Here is a 15,101-nt window from a genome sequence, read left to right as displayed (position 1 = left end):
CTGGACTGCCTTTGAATTGCAGCTGCTCAGCTAATCTGCAGTCCTTTCACACTGGAGTCCCCGGGCAGATGACCCGGAAAGGCTGAATGTTTTAAAGCACTGTATTTAACCCGGGCTCACCTGGAAAGATAGCTTCTCTCATTTTGCTTTTTATCCCGCTGGAGTTTATTTTAACTGTAGACTATGTGAAGAATTTAATGACAGGTATAGCAGTTTGGTGTGGTCCTGTACATACACTTGACAAAATTCGACAACTTTTACTTTGCATACGGGGTTGAGAGTTTACAGTCTTGTTTTTTTGTTTTTGTCTTTTTAAAAACTTACGTTATTTCTTTGGATGGGTGTATATGGGGGAGTTTGTGGAGGTCAGAGGACAACTTATGGGAGTCTGTTCTTCCTTTTGACTATGTGAGTCCCAGGAGTAATTCAGGTTACCAGGCATGGTAGAAAGTGCTTTTTTTTTTTTTTTTTTTTTTTTTTTTGTTTTGTTTTGTTTTGTTTTGTTTTTTCCAGACAGGGTTTCTCTGTGTAGCTTTGCGCCTTTCCTGGAACTCACTTTGTAGACCAGGCTGGCCTCGAACTCACAGAGATCTGCCTGCCTCTACCTCTCAAGTGCTGGGATTAAAGGCGTGCACCACCACCACCACCACCACCACCCCCACCACCACCACCACCACCACCACCGCCGGGCTGATAGAAAGTGCTTTGACCTGCTGAGACAACCTATGGCCCTCACAGTTAATTTTTTAGGGAAATGACATATCTCGTTACAGGTCAGTAAACAATTAAGCAGGATCAGGGCAAATCACCTATACACCTGCCACCCATGCATACAATAAACTTTTATCAGAGAGGAAATGTTAAATGTATACCTTTTTTTTAATTATTTATTTTTATTTTATGTACATTGGTGTTTTGCTTATATGTATGTCTTTATGAAGGTGTCAGATCACCTGGAACTAGAGTTATAGACAGTTGTGAGCTGCCATGTGGTTGCTGGGAATTGAACCTAGGTCCAAGAACAGCCCGTGCTCTTAACCACTGAGCCATCTCTCCAGTCCCCAATGTATACCTTCTTGTATTTTAAATTTTATACTAGATTAAGTGCTAGAGTTTAATTTTTAATGTTTGAACGAATAAAATACTGATTGTAAGTTAGCAAATTAAATGAGACACATAAAAAATTCCTATCATAGAGACTGTGATTTTGAAGAATTAACTATGAATTGTTACTTTAAACACTACATCATCACAAACTTATATATAATCATTATACACGATGTTGCAGAGTGAAGTCTATGAAGTGTAAGTCATTTATACATTGATGTTTGCAGAGTGAAGTCTATGAAGTAAGTCTGTTTAATAAGGGGAGTGCTTGCTCGTTGCTGGGGATGTAAAGATGAATAAACACAGTTTCCGCTTTGAAGCAATTTCATTTTTGTGTAGAGCTTAGAAAACTGAGCGACATCAAGAGAGAGAAGATATTTTATAAACAGGCAGGAGGGGCATGGTGGGTGGGCAGCTATAATAGGAGTCCTTTAGACTGGAGAATTGTGACCACTGTTCTATGAAGCATCTAGGAGCCCTTTGTGGCAGTAAGATAAGCTCTGCCCTGGTGTTTGCCTGAGTAGGCTGGCAGTGAAGGGCGGTGGCATCGCCAAGCAGGAGAGAACTCAGGTGGAAGTGGGTTCAGGGGAGTCAGTTGAGATTGAGGTGTTCCCTGTACATTTGACTGTTAGATACGGTACGGGGTTTTGAAGTTTCATCTTTTAAATAAGAACCTCACTTGGGTAGAGGGGTGGGGGCTGGAGGTAGTTTTGGGGCTCAGTTTATAAGGGGTAGCTCAAATTGCAAGACTGAATGCCATTCTGTAGGAAGCTTCTGCAGGGTTTGAAAGGCACCATGCCAGGAAAGAGCTTTGGGGAAGCCTGCATTTAAAGACAGGCAGGGAATTCATGACAAGGATGGACTGGGAACCATTGGGAAGGGACACAAGGAAGCCAGGGAAATGCGGGGACTCAAGATTGTGGAAGATTCAAAACTGGCACAAGAAAAAAAAAAAAAGTGTCAATTACCATCAAGACTCAGTTTCCTTAGTGTTTACATATAAAGCCCCTATCACCAATGGGAGGGAAATGCTTCTGTGTTAATATTTACTTAAAGCAGGCCCCAGAACTTCACATGTAGTGTGTTCTCAACTGTTTTGTGTTGCTTAGGCAAAAAACGAGCAAAAGGCTATACTAGACAAACTATTAACAGTGGTGTCTACTGAATTTAAAGTGTCTTCTCTGTAATTTGTAGTCTTCATGTTTCTGCACTGATCATTCTGCACCTTCTTTTACTGATAGGCTTTTACTGTGTGGCCATGCAGGCTTCAGTCCCTTCCTGCCTGCCTCAGTCTCACGAGTGCTGAGATTATAGGTGTGAACCACCACACCCGGCTTGGGGTACTTTTAACATCAGGAAAATGGAACAATAAAGCTATTGTAACAACTACTTTTTGTTTTTTTGTTTTTATAAAACAGAAAGGTCATATTTTAGGTTATAATCTGTGTAAGACAGCCAGATTGATTTCATATATTAAGCTATTGGTCAGTAGAGTAAAGCTTTGGGGGGTATCATGGCAGATTTGAATCTGTTGTGGATGTTAACAAATGAGAAAAATGACCATCAGAATGTCAAGTGAGGTTATTGTCTACTAAGTTCAGTAAGGCTGGCTTCCCATAAAATACATGTCTTCCCATTCCCCAGGAATTCAGAACTTATACTTTGAAACATCTGATAAAATTTCATGTCCTTTCAATCTTTGTTCTTTTCTAGATAGAAGCGGATTCTGTGATGTCTGCAGTAAATCCCAACACTTCTGGTAATGTGAAAGTTAATATTTTTAGTAGATATTCACAAAACTGAAATTAAGAACAATGTAGTTAAGTAGATTGTGCATTGTAGTTAAACATGTCTTTGCTTCTCATTATTCAAAAGAAGAGCTTTAAATTAAAAAAAAAAAAATTTAGTGTAGGAGTACTGGGTTTCAGTCTAGTACTTTCATGTACATTTTGTCCTTCTCCTTCATCTCTCCCTGTCGCCTCTGGCTGGTTCCCTTCCTCACCTCACAGCCCCCATCTGCTTTTATGTTACATGTGTTCTTTAACTTTCTCTTTTCTCTCCCTCTCCTCTGTGCTGAAGATTTCTTCATTCCCTTTCATGGTCCCCTTTCCAGTTTCATGACCTATACGTAGCCCCTGTCCCCACATTAAAAATCCAAGTTCCGTATTTGAGAGTATTCGTTGTTCTGAGTTTGGCATATTTCACTTAACATGCAGTTCCATTCATTTTCTGCAAATGCCATGATTTCATTTTTTCTTTATGGCTGAATAAAGTTCCATTGTGTGTTACATTTTCTTTATTCATTCATCTTGTGATGGACTTTCTAGGCTGGTTCCATTTCTCAAGTATTATTAATAGTGCAGCAGTAAACATGGATGTGTAAACATTTCCGGAAGAACCCAGGAGCTATATAGCTCAGTCATATGGTAATTCTAGTTTCAGGTTTTAAGAAACCTATACTTCTTTCTAGGGTGGCTACACCAGTTTGCATTCTCACCAGCAGCGATGAAAGGTTCCTCTTTTCCCATATCCTTGCTGCCATTGTGGTGATTTTATTTCTTCTTTTTCTTATTGGTGATAGATTTATGATACATTATGATGGGTTTCATAAAGATAATTTCTTTCAAGTGAATTATGTACTTTGACCATATTTATTGTCTTTCCCATTCCTTTCCTATAGCTCAACTTCTGTCTGCCTCACCTTAATCTCTTTCCTTCTCTCAGTATTCCTTTTGCTTTTATGCTGCGTGCATGTGTGCACTTCTGTGTGTGTGTGTGCCTGGCTTATTTCATGTAATGGGATGGTCTCTAGTTGCACCCATTTTCCACCTAACAACATAATTTTATTCTTGTCATGAATAAAACTTTATTGTAGAAGCTGAGCATCATGTTCTATATCAAGGGACATTTGTTTATCATATCCTAAGGAAGCATTTTTATGACTTTTGCCCATTGTTCTAAATTTGTGTGGTTGTGTGTGGTCTTTATTCCTTGGTTTTCAAAAGCTCTTAAGATTTTTTTTTGGGGGGGGGATAGTGTATTTACCAGTAATATATGCTACAAATATTTTCATATATATATATATATATATATATATATGATTTATTAGAATGATTTAATGGCTGTGGTCCAGCTAATCCAACAATGGCTAACTGTAAATGGAAAGTCTAAGAATCTAGAAGTTGCTCAGTCCACTAGGCTGGATGTTTCAGCTGGTCTTCAGTATACACTGGAATCCTGAAGAAGTAGGCACTAATGCCAGTGAAGGAATGGACTTACTAGCAAGGGAGGGCAAACAGGCAAAAAGCAAAAGCTTCTTTGTTCCATGTCTTTATATAGGTTTCCAGCAGAAAGTGTGGCCCAGATTAAAGATGTGTCTTCCCACTTCAAGACCAGATTAATGGTGTGTGTGTGTACCTGCCTTAAGATCTGGATTAGAAGTGGATCCTCCTACTTCTAGTTAGTTACGGCAGAAATCCTTTACAGGTGCATCCTCCACTTTTTGATTTTAGTTAACTCCAGATGTAGTCAAGCTGACAACCAAGAATAGCCATCACATGTAGGTATGACGGTGGTATGTTAATTTAGAGTACTTTAGGTCTGTACCCAAAAGATGTATATTCACATTTTCTACTCTTATTCAGTATGGTCATTTAATCCTTAGAGGTATAACACAAAAGACAGAACTGAATACAAATAAGAGACAAGTCAAATTATGCTGATTTGCAGATGATAAGAGACCTTAAAGACTCCACCAGAAAACTCTTAAAAATGACAGTCATTCAGCAAAAGAGCAGGCTATAAAGTAAAGACAAGAATTAGTAGCTTTCCTCTGAATACATAATGAACATGCTCAGAAAGAAATCAGGAAAAGCAATCCCATTCATACTAGCTTCAAAGCCAAAAAACCAACCAAAAACCCAGGAGTAAACCTAACCAGGAAAACAAAAGACTTCTACAGTACAAATTTTAAAACTCTGAAGAAATTGATGATAAAACCAAAGGTAGAAACATCTCACACACTCATGGGTTGGCAGAATCAACATCGTGAAAATGGGTGTACTAGCAAAGGCAATCTGCAGATTTAGTGCTTCCAAATATCTCCACTGGACTGGATGCTGTGGGACGGTCTGTATGTCAAATTGCTCTGATTGGTCAATAAATAAAACACTGGTTGGCCAGTGGCCAGGCAGGAAGTAGGTGGGACAAGGAGAGAGGAGAATTCTGGGAAGTGGAAGGCTGATGCGGAGAGACACTGCAGCCGCCACCATGACCAGCAGCATGTGAAGATGCCGGTAAGCCACCAGCCACGTGGCAAGGTATAGATTTATGGGAATGGATTAATTTAAGCTATAAGAACAGTTAGCAAAAAGCCTGCCACGGCCGTACAGTTTGTAAGCAATATAAGTCTCTGTGTTTACTTGGTTGGGTCTGAGCGGCTGTGGGACTGGCGGGTGACAAAGATTTGTCCTGACTGTGGCAAGCAGAAAAACTCAAGCTACAACTGGAGGTCTAGCTCAGTAGTTAAGATCCCTTGGTGTTCAGGGCACCAGACACGACCTGCATGCTATTTCAAGAGAAGAATACTGTCCTCAGAAGCAAGTACAACTGGTGGAGGTGGATAGGCCCAGTGTAGAAATACAGTCATAGTCAATTTTAAAAAGTCACTCCTTAAACGCAAACTGGGAGTGCAGGGTAACAGACATTGCTGTGTATACTAAGATGTTAGTTACTTAAGGTATGATTGTAAGCAAGCAGTGATGGACATAATGATTTGACAGGGCTCTGTGTTAACTTGGTTCAGAAACAGAAGCATTGGGAAACTGGGAAATAGGTTAATTGTTAATAGTGCTTACTATTTTTTTAAAGCTCAAGTATTGGTAATTAAGTAGTAAGATGGGAATTGGAAAGGGGGAATGACAAAATAAAGTGTGAAGAGAGGGAAAGTATTAATGTATGGGATAGAAGTGGGAGAGTGTAAATGTATGCGTTAGAAGCGGATAAATAGTAGAGGAAATATAGAATAGGTACAGACAAAGAAAGGATATTCAGAAGAACTGTATGACGAGCCATAGAAGTTATGTGCAGACAAGGAGTAAGCCAAACAAAACAAGTATGGATTTAGTTATCAGCCTGGCACAATCTAGAACCCCTTGGGAAGAGATTCTCAGTGAGAGATTGTCTAAATCAGATGGGCATGTGGGTGTGTCTGGGGGCGTTGCCTTGATCGTACTGATATGAGAAGACCTGGCCCACTGTGGTGGCACCATTCCCTGGGTTTGGGAATCCTGGACCGTGGAAGTGGAGAGCGAGCTGAGCACGGGGGCACAGAGGCATTCATTCGCTCTGCTCTTGACTGTGGCTGGGACTGGCTGCTTCGAGTTCTGGTCTTGCCTTTTCCCGTAGTGACGGACCATAACCTGGATTTGTAACCTGAATAGACCCCTTTTCCCTTAATGTTCTTTCTGTCAGCACTTTAAAAAAAAAAATCATAGCAACAGAAAGGAAACTAGAACAAGTGAAGTAGAAAAGTACCAATAAAACTAAAAATAAAAGAGAGAAAATGCCGTGGGAGATACTGTAGCCTCAGCTAGTACGTCGTCTTCCAACTTGGATGGACGTGATTTCTCCTCCTCTCTTGAGTGTTTTTTTTTAATGATAGTCTCTGCTGATGTGGGGAGGGCTGATCATTTCAGTTATTCACACAGTTTAAGTCATTGTGTTCTTCCTGCTGTGTGGGACTCATGCTCCTTCCAGATTTCCTTAGTCTGAGCCCCACACCCCTCACTGCTAGTTACTGGCTCATCTCTGGTATTTTGGAGATCGTACTTGCCATGTGGAATTCTGTGTCATTGAGGTTCTGAAGGGTGTGGAAGGCCTGGCTAGTTGGATTTACCTTTGTGACTAGGTGTCTCTTCCTGGCTGCCAGGTTAACTCATGCCTGCTGGGGCAACTATTCAGTATACTTCTCATGTTCTCTGATACTGGCTGAGGCAATGGTAGAGATCATTCCTTCTCAAGCTATTCTCTCCATTGCACAGGTGTCGGATAGCATATTCAGGTTCCTATACCACTTCTGCCTCCTTTTATGGAGCCCTCACGGCTCCGGCCATTTTTTCATCCACAGTATATCCAGTCCCTGGTTGCATCTCTGCAATCTGCCCAGTTTTCCTTCTGCTCACTGTTAATTATCGTGCCCATGTCCAGGAGAAGAAAAGCACTCCTTCAAGCTACCCCTGACTTCAGCGCATATGAGCATCATGGTGTAGCTAGTCACTGTTAATGCCACTCTCGACTGCTTCTCTGTGAATATCTCACATCAGCTGGGGCTTATTTATTTTTTTTCCTCAGCTCTTTTTCTTTTAGCAATATGATGGCGTGAGGTTGAACAGAGTCACCTTCTCCTTCACAGCAGTGGTTAATTTTAATTGTCAGCTCGACACAACCAGGAGCCACCTGGAAAGAGAGACCCAGTGACAGTGGCCGAGATCAGGCTGGCTCCTGTGGGCTTGCTATGAGGAATCTTTCTTAATTGTGTTATGGAGATGGGAAGACCCGCCCTGAATATGGACAGCACCATTGTGCTCTGAATGGTACAGGAGAGAGAGCTAGCTGAGCACCAGGCAGGCATGCATCCATTTCTTTGTATTCTTGACCGTGGACCAGCAAGTCTGCCACTACACCATCCCCACCGTGATGGTCTGGGACCCGGAATTGTGAGCTACACTAAACCTTTCCCCCTCCAGATTGCTTGTTGTCAGGGTATTTTATCATAACAACATAAATTAAAGGAAGACATCCACTACCTTATCAAGAAGTTCTTTTCATTTTGATTTAATTTACAAGCACGATGAGTCTATAGTAGGAAATGTTAAACCATTCAAAACCATGACGACAAAAATGTCACTTATAATGTAATACCCATAGGATGATTCCATTTTACCTTGCCGTGTGTGTGTGTGTGTGTGTGTGTGTGTGTGTGTGTGTGTGTGTTTTGAGACCATTACTTGTCTTGTTATTGTGCTAAAATACTCGACAAAAGCAACTTAAGGAGGAACAGGTTTATTTGGGCCCATATTTCCAGGGTACAGTCCTTCATAGCAGAAAGTTGTGGCGGAAGGAGTTTGAGGTGGCTGGTCACAGTTCCTCCACAGCCAGGAAGGAGAGCTCAATGAATGCTTATGCTCAGCTTCCTCTCCTTTATTCAGCTCAAGTCCAAACCAAAGGAATGTCACCACCCACATTTAGGGTGGACTTTCTACCTCAATTAAGCTAATCTGGATGCTCCCTCACTGACACATGAGTTTCTGTGGTGACTCTAGTCCCTCTGAATTAACAATTCAGATTAACTGTCACAGACTAGGCCTTGTTATGTAGCCAGCAGTGGCTGCATAATTTTGATCTCTTGTCTCAGACTCTTGCATGCTGGGGACACACACATGCTCTACCCTGCCATGTCTGGCTTTGAGGCTGTTTGCTGAGCTGAGCAGCTGGAGGACTAAGAGTAAGGCTGAAATAGAAGGAATGGAAATGATTGACTGTTTAAAGCCAGGGGGAGGTCAAGAGTTCATTTTTTTAGGATGTCTTAATTTCAGAAGTCTCAATTCATATGTCAGCTCAATTAAGTGTTTGCATATGGAACTCAGGAGAGCTCTGGGATAAAGAAATAAAACTGGGAATATTAGCATGTTGATTTTTTTTTTTTTTAAATCATGGGTGGGATGAAACTACTTGGACAGAGATAGGTGGACTGAGAACTTAGGAACTCTATTTAATGGGGTCAGGTAAAGGATGTGGAAAGGGTAAAAGAGACTTCAGAATGGGAGAAAGAAAACCGTGAATGTTAGTTGAAAAGCCAGAGGAAGTAGAGAGTGGCCAATGACCTGCTCGCAGGTCAGGTAGCAGAATGAGGGGTAGTAGCCACTGGAGTTGGCAACCTGGAAGTAAGTGTGACTCCAGCAAGCAGAATTAGTGTCTGGTGATGTCATCAGCCAGGGGAGTGATAAAGGGGAGTGATAACGTGAGACAGTGTGAGCAGATGAGTTTTTCAGTAAGTTTGGAGTGGCCATGAGTCAGGAGATATTTTGTTTGTTGTTTCTGTGCTTAACAAAATGGTCTGATGAAGGAGGAGAAAGGGAGGACAGATAGAGTCAGCTAGCGAGTGGGCAAACCTTCTTTCATATGAAGAGCTAGGACCCAGACCACACTGGGTCGATTTTTCAAAACTGTGCCTTTCTTTAGGAAATTTGAAGTATACAAAAGCTACAAAATAAAAATAGTAAGAAAATAGCTTTATACCCTTTATCCAAATTCATTTAGTGTTAATAGCTTCCCATTTGCCTTATCATCTGTTCCTTTATATTATGTCTTCCCCTAGTACATTGCTTTTTATCTAATTTACCATCTATATTCTATTTTTTTACCAGTTGATCTAATAATGCCCTTAATGGCTTTTCCACTTTTACTACAGGAACTAGTTTTTGGTGTTTGAACTCTATAATTTGGAATGTTTCAGCAACATTTTGATAATATTGAGAACTTCAGTGAATATAGAGTTGTCCTCACTTTCTGTTTTATTTTTAAAGCACAGTATGTAAGGGTCCTGGAAAAGTCCCACAAAAGACTACCATCCACATATGCCATCAGAAAGAGCAATTATTATCTTGAGAGTATGAGTTCCAGCATGCTTGGGGCCACACATCTGACATATAGGCAAAATGGCGACCTTGAGAGAAGTTTGCAGCCTCTTTTTACACACAGCTAAAGGAATTCTAAAGACAGTGAGGTCATTCTATTTAAGATTGGTTTATGGAAATGACAATCATATTAGTATCTTCTTGATTGGTTAGGGCTAGCAGGGGTTGGCTAGGGCTACAGTTTTTCCATTTTGGGGCAAGTCTGGACAAGTTCCAGGCTCTGCCCTTATTTGGTTTTGCCTTGAGATACTGTGGGGACTGGCTCAGGCCTGATGCCATGCAGTTCCCCTCTTCCTTGCTGGTGGGGGTGGGGGCGTTGGTGATTGATGGGCCTTTCCTTCAGAAAGGGCTTGCTTAGTCTCAGGAAACTGAAACTGAGGCCTGATCTCTGACAGAAGACTGAGCAACCTGTAATGGTGTCTCTTTGGCTCTCACACAGTTCATTTTAAATATAAAGGCCCAGTTAAGAGGATGACAAAATTATAGTACTAACAGAGATGAGAAGAAAGCTAGAGAAGGTCAAGTACAGTAGGCTGACCTGAGAAGGAGTAATGCAGGATAAACATAGTCATTTCAGAGTTACAGGAATCAGTCCATCAAGAATACTACACAGTTTTGAACATGTATACCACTATTCAAAATTCTGAATACACGAAAGGAAAGACAGATGAAGTGGAGAAAAACAGTAAGTCTTCCATGGTGGTCGGCATTTCTCCATTCCTGTGGATAATAGATCAAGTAGACGCCAGTCAGTGGCGCTGCAGATGACCTCACAGCACCATCGACCACCAGCTTGACCTACTTGTCATCTGTAGAGATCTCCCCTCAGGAGCTGCTGGGCAAGTTCTTCACAAGTCTTCACAGCACACTACACCTTACAGTATATTTGCTCTTTGTGGTCGAATTGTGTTATAATCAATAGCAGGGGGTATCTGGGAAAAGTCCCAGCTGTTTGGAAACTATCACGTTTCTAAATAACCTATAGGTCAAATAAATTCAAAGGGAAAAGTTAGAAGATATTTTGACTGAAAAGGCAACATTTCACATCTTTGTGAGCTGCATTGAAAATAGTGCTTAGGAAGCAGTGCTAAAAGTTTCTGTCTTACGAAAGAGGAAATCAGTCTCAAACTGGTGACCTCTATTTCCACTTTTAACTCCAAAAAGAGCAGCTAGTCTGGGTAAATGTGCGTGTATTTGTACATGCAATGCAGATGAGGCCCCAAATAAGTGGGAGGAAGAAATGACAAAGATTAAAGTGGAAATCAGTGAAACTGAGAAGAGAAAGACGAAGACATTAAGAGCTGCTTCATTTATTTTATTAGTGAATCAATAAAACTGGGAAGCTCACCCCCAAATTACTAATCTCATGAATGACAGAGGTAGATCCCATAGTTATTTAAAGGATAACTAGGATATAAAAATTTATGTCAACAGTTTGGCAACTTAGACAAAATCGCTAGATTTCTTGAAAGACAACCTACTGGAAAGCCAAGAAGAAAGAGATAATGGGAACAGTGCTGTCTCTATTAAAGAAATGGACTTTTTTTTAGTGAAAATCCTTCCTGTAAAGAAGGATCTAGGCCTGGATGGTTTCATAGTGAAGTCTACCAAATACCAAAGAAAGAATAGTAAGCGGTGGGATTTACAGTCTCTGCTGGCCTTCTATACGTTTATTACATCATAGTCATGTTTCTCTGGTCTTTCAGTGTATTTTTTTCTGCTTTTATACATTGTGAAATTTTACATTTAAAATTTTTGAATATGTGAAGAAAAACAAGTAAATATTTTCTGTACATACTTGTAGTATGTAGTGAGTAATACTCAATAGTTTTATTCAGTTACTTAGATTTGTTTGCATTTGCAGGTCTTATTCCTGCAAACCTTAAATAAATATCAGTTCCGCAGACACCATTCCTGATGGAGAGACGACTGAAAACTCACTGCCAACCTTGCCTCTTTACTCGGTGACCTTTTCACTGGCCAAGTCTAAATCCTTCTTTACTGTTTGTGATATTAAGGATTGAACCCCAAGGCCTCAGGTGCTGACCAGTGAACTATAGCCCTAGCCTTCCAATACTATTTTTATACTGCAGGAAGCACAGTGCCATGATATTTTTAATTGTTAATTATATTTTCATATACTGTATCATATGGTAAGATATCTTTTAAAGATTTATTTTATTTTATGTATGTGGGTGTTTTGCCTGTATGTATGTATGCACACCACGCGAGTGCCTGGGATCTGTGGAGGTCAGAAGAGGGGCTTGGGTCCCCTGAGGCTAGGGTTACAGATGGTTGTGCATCGCCATGTGGGTGCTGGGAGTCAAACCCAGGTCTTAGGCAAGAACAACAAATGCTCTTCACTGTTGAGCCGCCTCCCCTGTGCTACTGTGAGACAGCTTCCTGATACTTAGAGGAAAACACATTTATTTCTTTTTAGTTTTTATCGTATGCATATGTGTCTGCTTTTCTGAATGTGTCTGCACCATGTGTGTGCAGGTGCCCACAAAGATCAGAAGAGGGCACTGAATTCCCTGGAACTGGATTGACAGGCATGTGTGAACTGCCCAATGTGGGTGATGGGAACCAAACTCAGGTCCTTTGCAAAAGCAGCAAGTGTTCCTAACCACTGAACTAACTCCTCAGCTCATTTATATATTTCATTTATATATGTATATTTTTTATTTATATATATTTCATTAATATATCATATTTTTATATATATCACATATACAAGTGAAATTGTATATATATATTTCATTCATATATTATCACATATGCAAATAAAATTTATATATACCCTATATGAAGTATGGATGTTAGAACAATATTTTCAGAAGAACAGGTGTTTTACCTAATCCCTAACTTAATATAGTTTCTCTATGCTTTTAATTTCCTATTGAAAAATTTCACACTTTCAAAATATTCAAAATACTGTTTCTTTGACGTTCACTTAGTTGTCATGTTTTGGTGAAATGTTTCCTCAAATTTTTCCTCTTCGGGTTTCTGTGTTTGTATTCCAGTCTACAAAGAGTTCTGTCTTTTGGCGGGAGGCTTTCCTGCTTCTTTAGTGCTGACTGGGTTTCTCTGTCCCAAGAGTCCCCTGATAGTCAGTAGTCCCAATAGTTAGTGCAGGGTTCTTCCCCTTACTCAGTAGTTTTGTGTGCTATTTCTCTGTCCTGTGACTTTTCTGCTCTGTTAAGTCTGACTGTGGCTGAAGGCACCTTAACAGTCATCCTTTGCATAGGTCTCTGTCTTTTTTATGTTTTCCAATTCTGAACTAAGTATCTAACTTCATGAAGAATTTTTAGTTGTAGTTTGGATTGTATGTGTTTGTTTTTTCTTCTTTGAGAGTCCCATGCAGCTCAGGTTGTTCTGAAGCTCTCTAAGCAGCTGAAGATGTCTCTACCTCCCCAGTTCTGGGACATCAGGCATTGCCTACCATATCTGGTTTAATGCAGAGCTGAGATTTGAACTCAGGGCCTCTTGCATTCTTGGCAAGCACTCTACCAATTGAGCTATTTCTCTAGCCCCACACTGAAGAATTTCCTTCCTCAACTGAAGGAATTAACTGGGAGATTAGCTTGACTTTCTTTAGTTCTCTGAGGTATACAGGGAGGTGTGGATTCTGAAAGACAGATTTTCTTTACTGTGTAGTGTAGCATGGATCTTAAAAGTTCTTATTAATAAAATCAAACCTGAGCCAAGTATTGGGGTGAACACTGGAAGGTCAGAGAGACAGAACAAGCCACAGCTAACCTCACCTGGCCAACTTCTCAGCTGGTCTTGTTTCCTCAGACTGGAAGCCTCTGTGTCCTCATATCCGAATGGCTCTCAGCTGAACTGTGCTGCTCAAAACCTAAAAGCTAAACCAGCCAAATGATTAGCCAGCCAAATGCTTAACCAGCCAAATGCTTCTAGTTTCTGGTCCTCACACCTTAAATACCTTTCTGCTTTCTACAACCGTTCCCTGGGATTAAAGGCGTGAGTCACCATGCTTGGCTGTATCCTTGAACACATGGATTTCTGCCTCTGGAATGCTAGGATTAAAGGCGTGTGCTACCACTGCCTATCCTAAGTATCTAGTGGTTTTTCTGTTCTCTGACCCCAGATAAGTTTATTAGGGTACACAATATTTTGGGGAACACAATACCACCACAGTGTAGTAAGTTCTTTGACATAAATGTTGATTTTCAGGGTAACTTTTCCTACATCGAGTATTTTCTTAGGTCTCCTAATAAATGCTCTCACATTTATTAAGATATGACTACATGAAAAGGTGTTCCCATTTAAGTTAAATTCATAGGATTTCACCCCAGTGCAAAAAGTGGGTGTTATTGAAGGATAAATTCTGGCATAAGGTTTTCTACCTTCATTCCAGAAGCATTTCCGTGTGTGTGAGTGCTCTGCAATAAAGTAATGGCTGGTCTGTGGTATGCCATCTCAACAACTGCCCTCTTCTTTTGGTTTTCTTAGTTCTGATGTCTGAGAGAGGTTTGACTTGTGGCAGAAGATAACTTCTGATCATGAACTCCCCATCCTTGATGACTTTCTAGTGGTGGAATGCCGCATCATTCAGCTTGCTTGTCGTTTGCAGTAGTCAGGGGGCTTCCTTTGGACAGTTTTAATGTGCAGGCACGAGTATTCCACATTCAGTACATGGCACAGCCTCTTCTACGACTGAGTTCTATGTATAATGAAGACTGCCTTATCCTGGCACATTTTCTCAGATTCATTATGGCCAAAGGGTTGCTTCCCCTGGAGTTTTTCAGAACTGACAACAGACTTTGGGTCCTCTGATGTTAATAATATGCTTGGGGACTTATTCCAGTATGCACTTTTTTGCATTTAATATACAAGAATGCCTCTCACATCCATTTCTCAACTTAATCATTAGGATACTTCTTTCAATAATTTAATTTGTAAAGTGTATTTCAAAAGGTCACTAAGTAAATTAGACATCTGAGAAGTTCAGGAGGTAGCATTGAAAGGATTAGTTTGGAAGGTTGAGATCAAATATAGGTGTTTAGTGTCTTGTTTGAAAATTGACTGTGAAGACCTGCTTTTGTCTCCAAGCTTCTAGTATTTTTCCTTCTCCCAGTCTTGAGATCAATATCAAATTATTTTTCTCAGAGCATCTCTTTCTTCAGGATTAAAGGAATAGACTTATAGCTAGGGCACCAACTCGCCCCATCCAGCTTCGGTTTGTGTTTACTTGACTGGTGTGACTCCAGGCCACAAACATCTAAGAGAAACAGTTAAATAGCTATTCCACGAGAAGTAACCATCGAACTCTGC

At 40.5% G+C, this 15,101-nt stretch overlaps 1 protein-coding gene across 1 annotated transcript in view; it reads left to right on the top strand.

The window, feature by feature from the left end:
- Efcab11 (EF-hand calcium binding domain 11) overlaps nt 1-15,101 on the top strand; it is a 158,754-nt gene that overhangs the window by 2,568 nt on the left and 141,085 nt on the right. Inside the window, exon 3 of the mRNA XM_028886625.2 lies at nt 2,821-2,866. Within this exon, the coding sequence (XP_028742458.1) occupies nt 2,821-2,866 (46 nt within the window). The remainder of the gene's footprint in view (nt 1-2,820; nt 2,867-15,101) is intronic.

This window comes from Peromyscus leucopus, chromosome 14, assembly GCF_004664715.2.
Source record: "Peromyscus leucopus breed LL Stock chromosome 14, UCI_PerLeu_2.1, whole genome shotgun sequence".
NCBI lineage: Eukaryota > Metazoa > Chordata > Mammalia > Rodentia > Cricetidae > Peromyscus > Peromyscus leucopus.
Note: the sequence above shows the minus strand (reverse complement) of the source record. Positions and strands in the feature narration are given on the sequence as shown.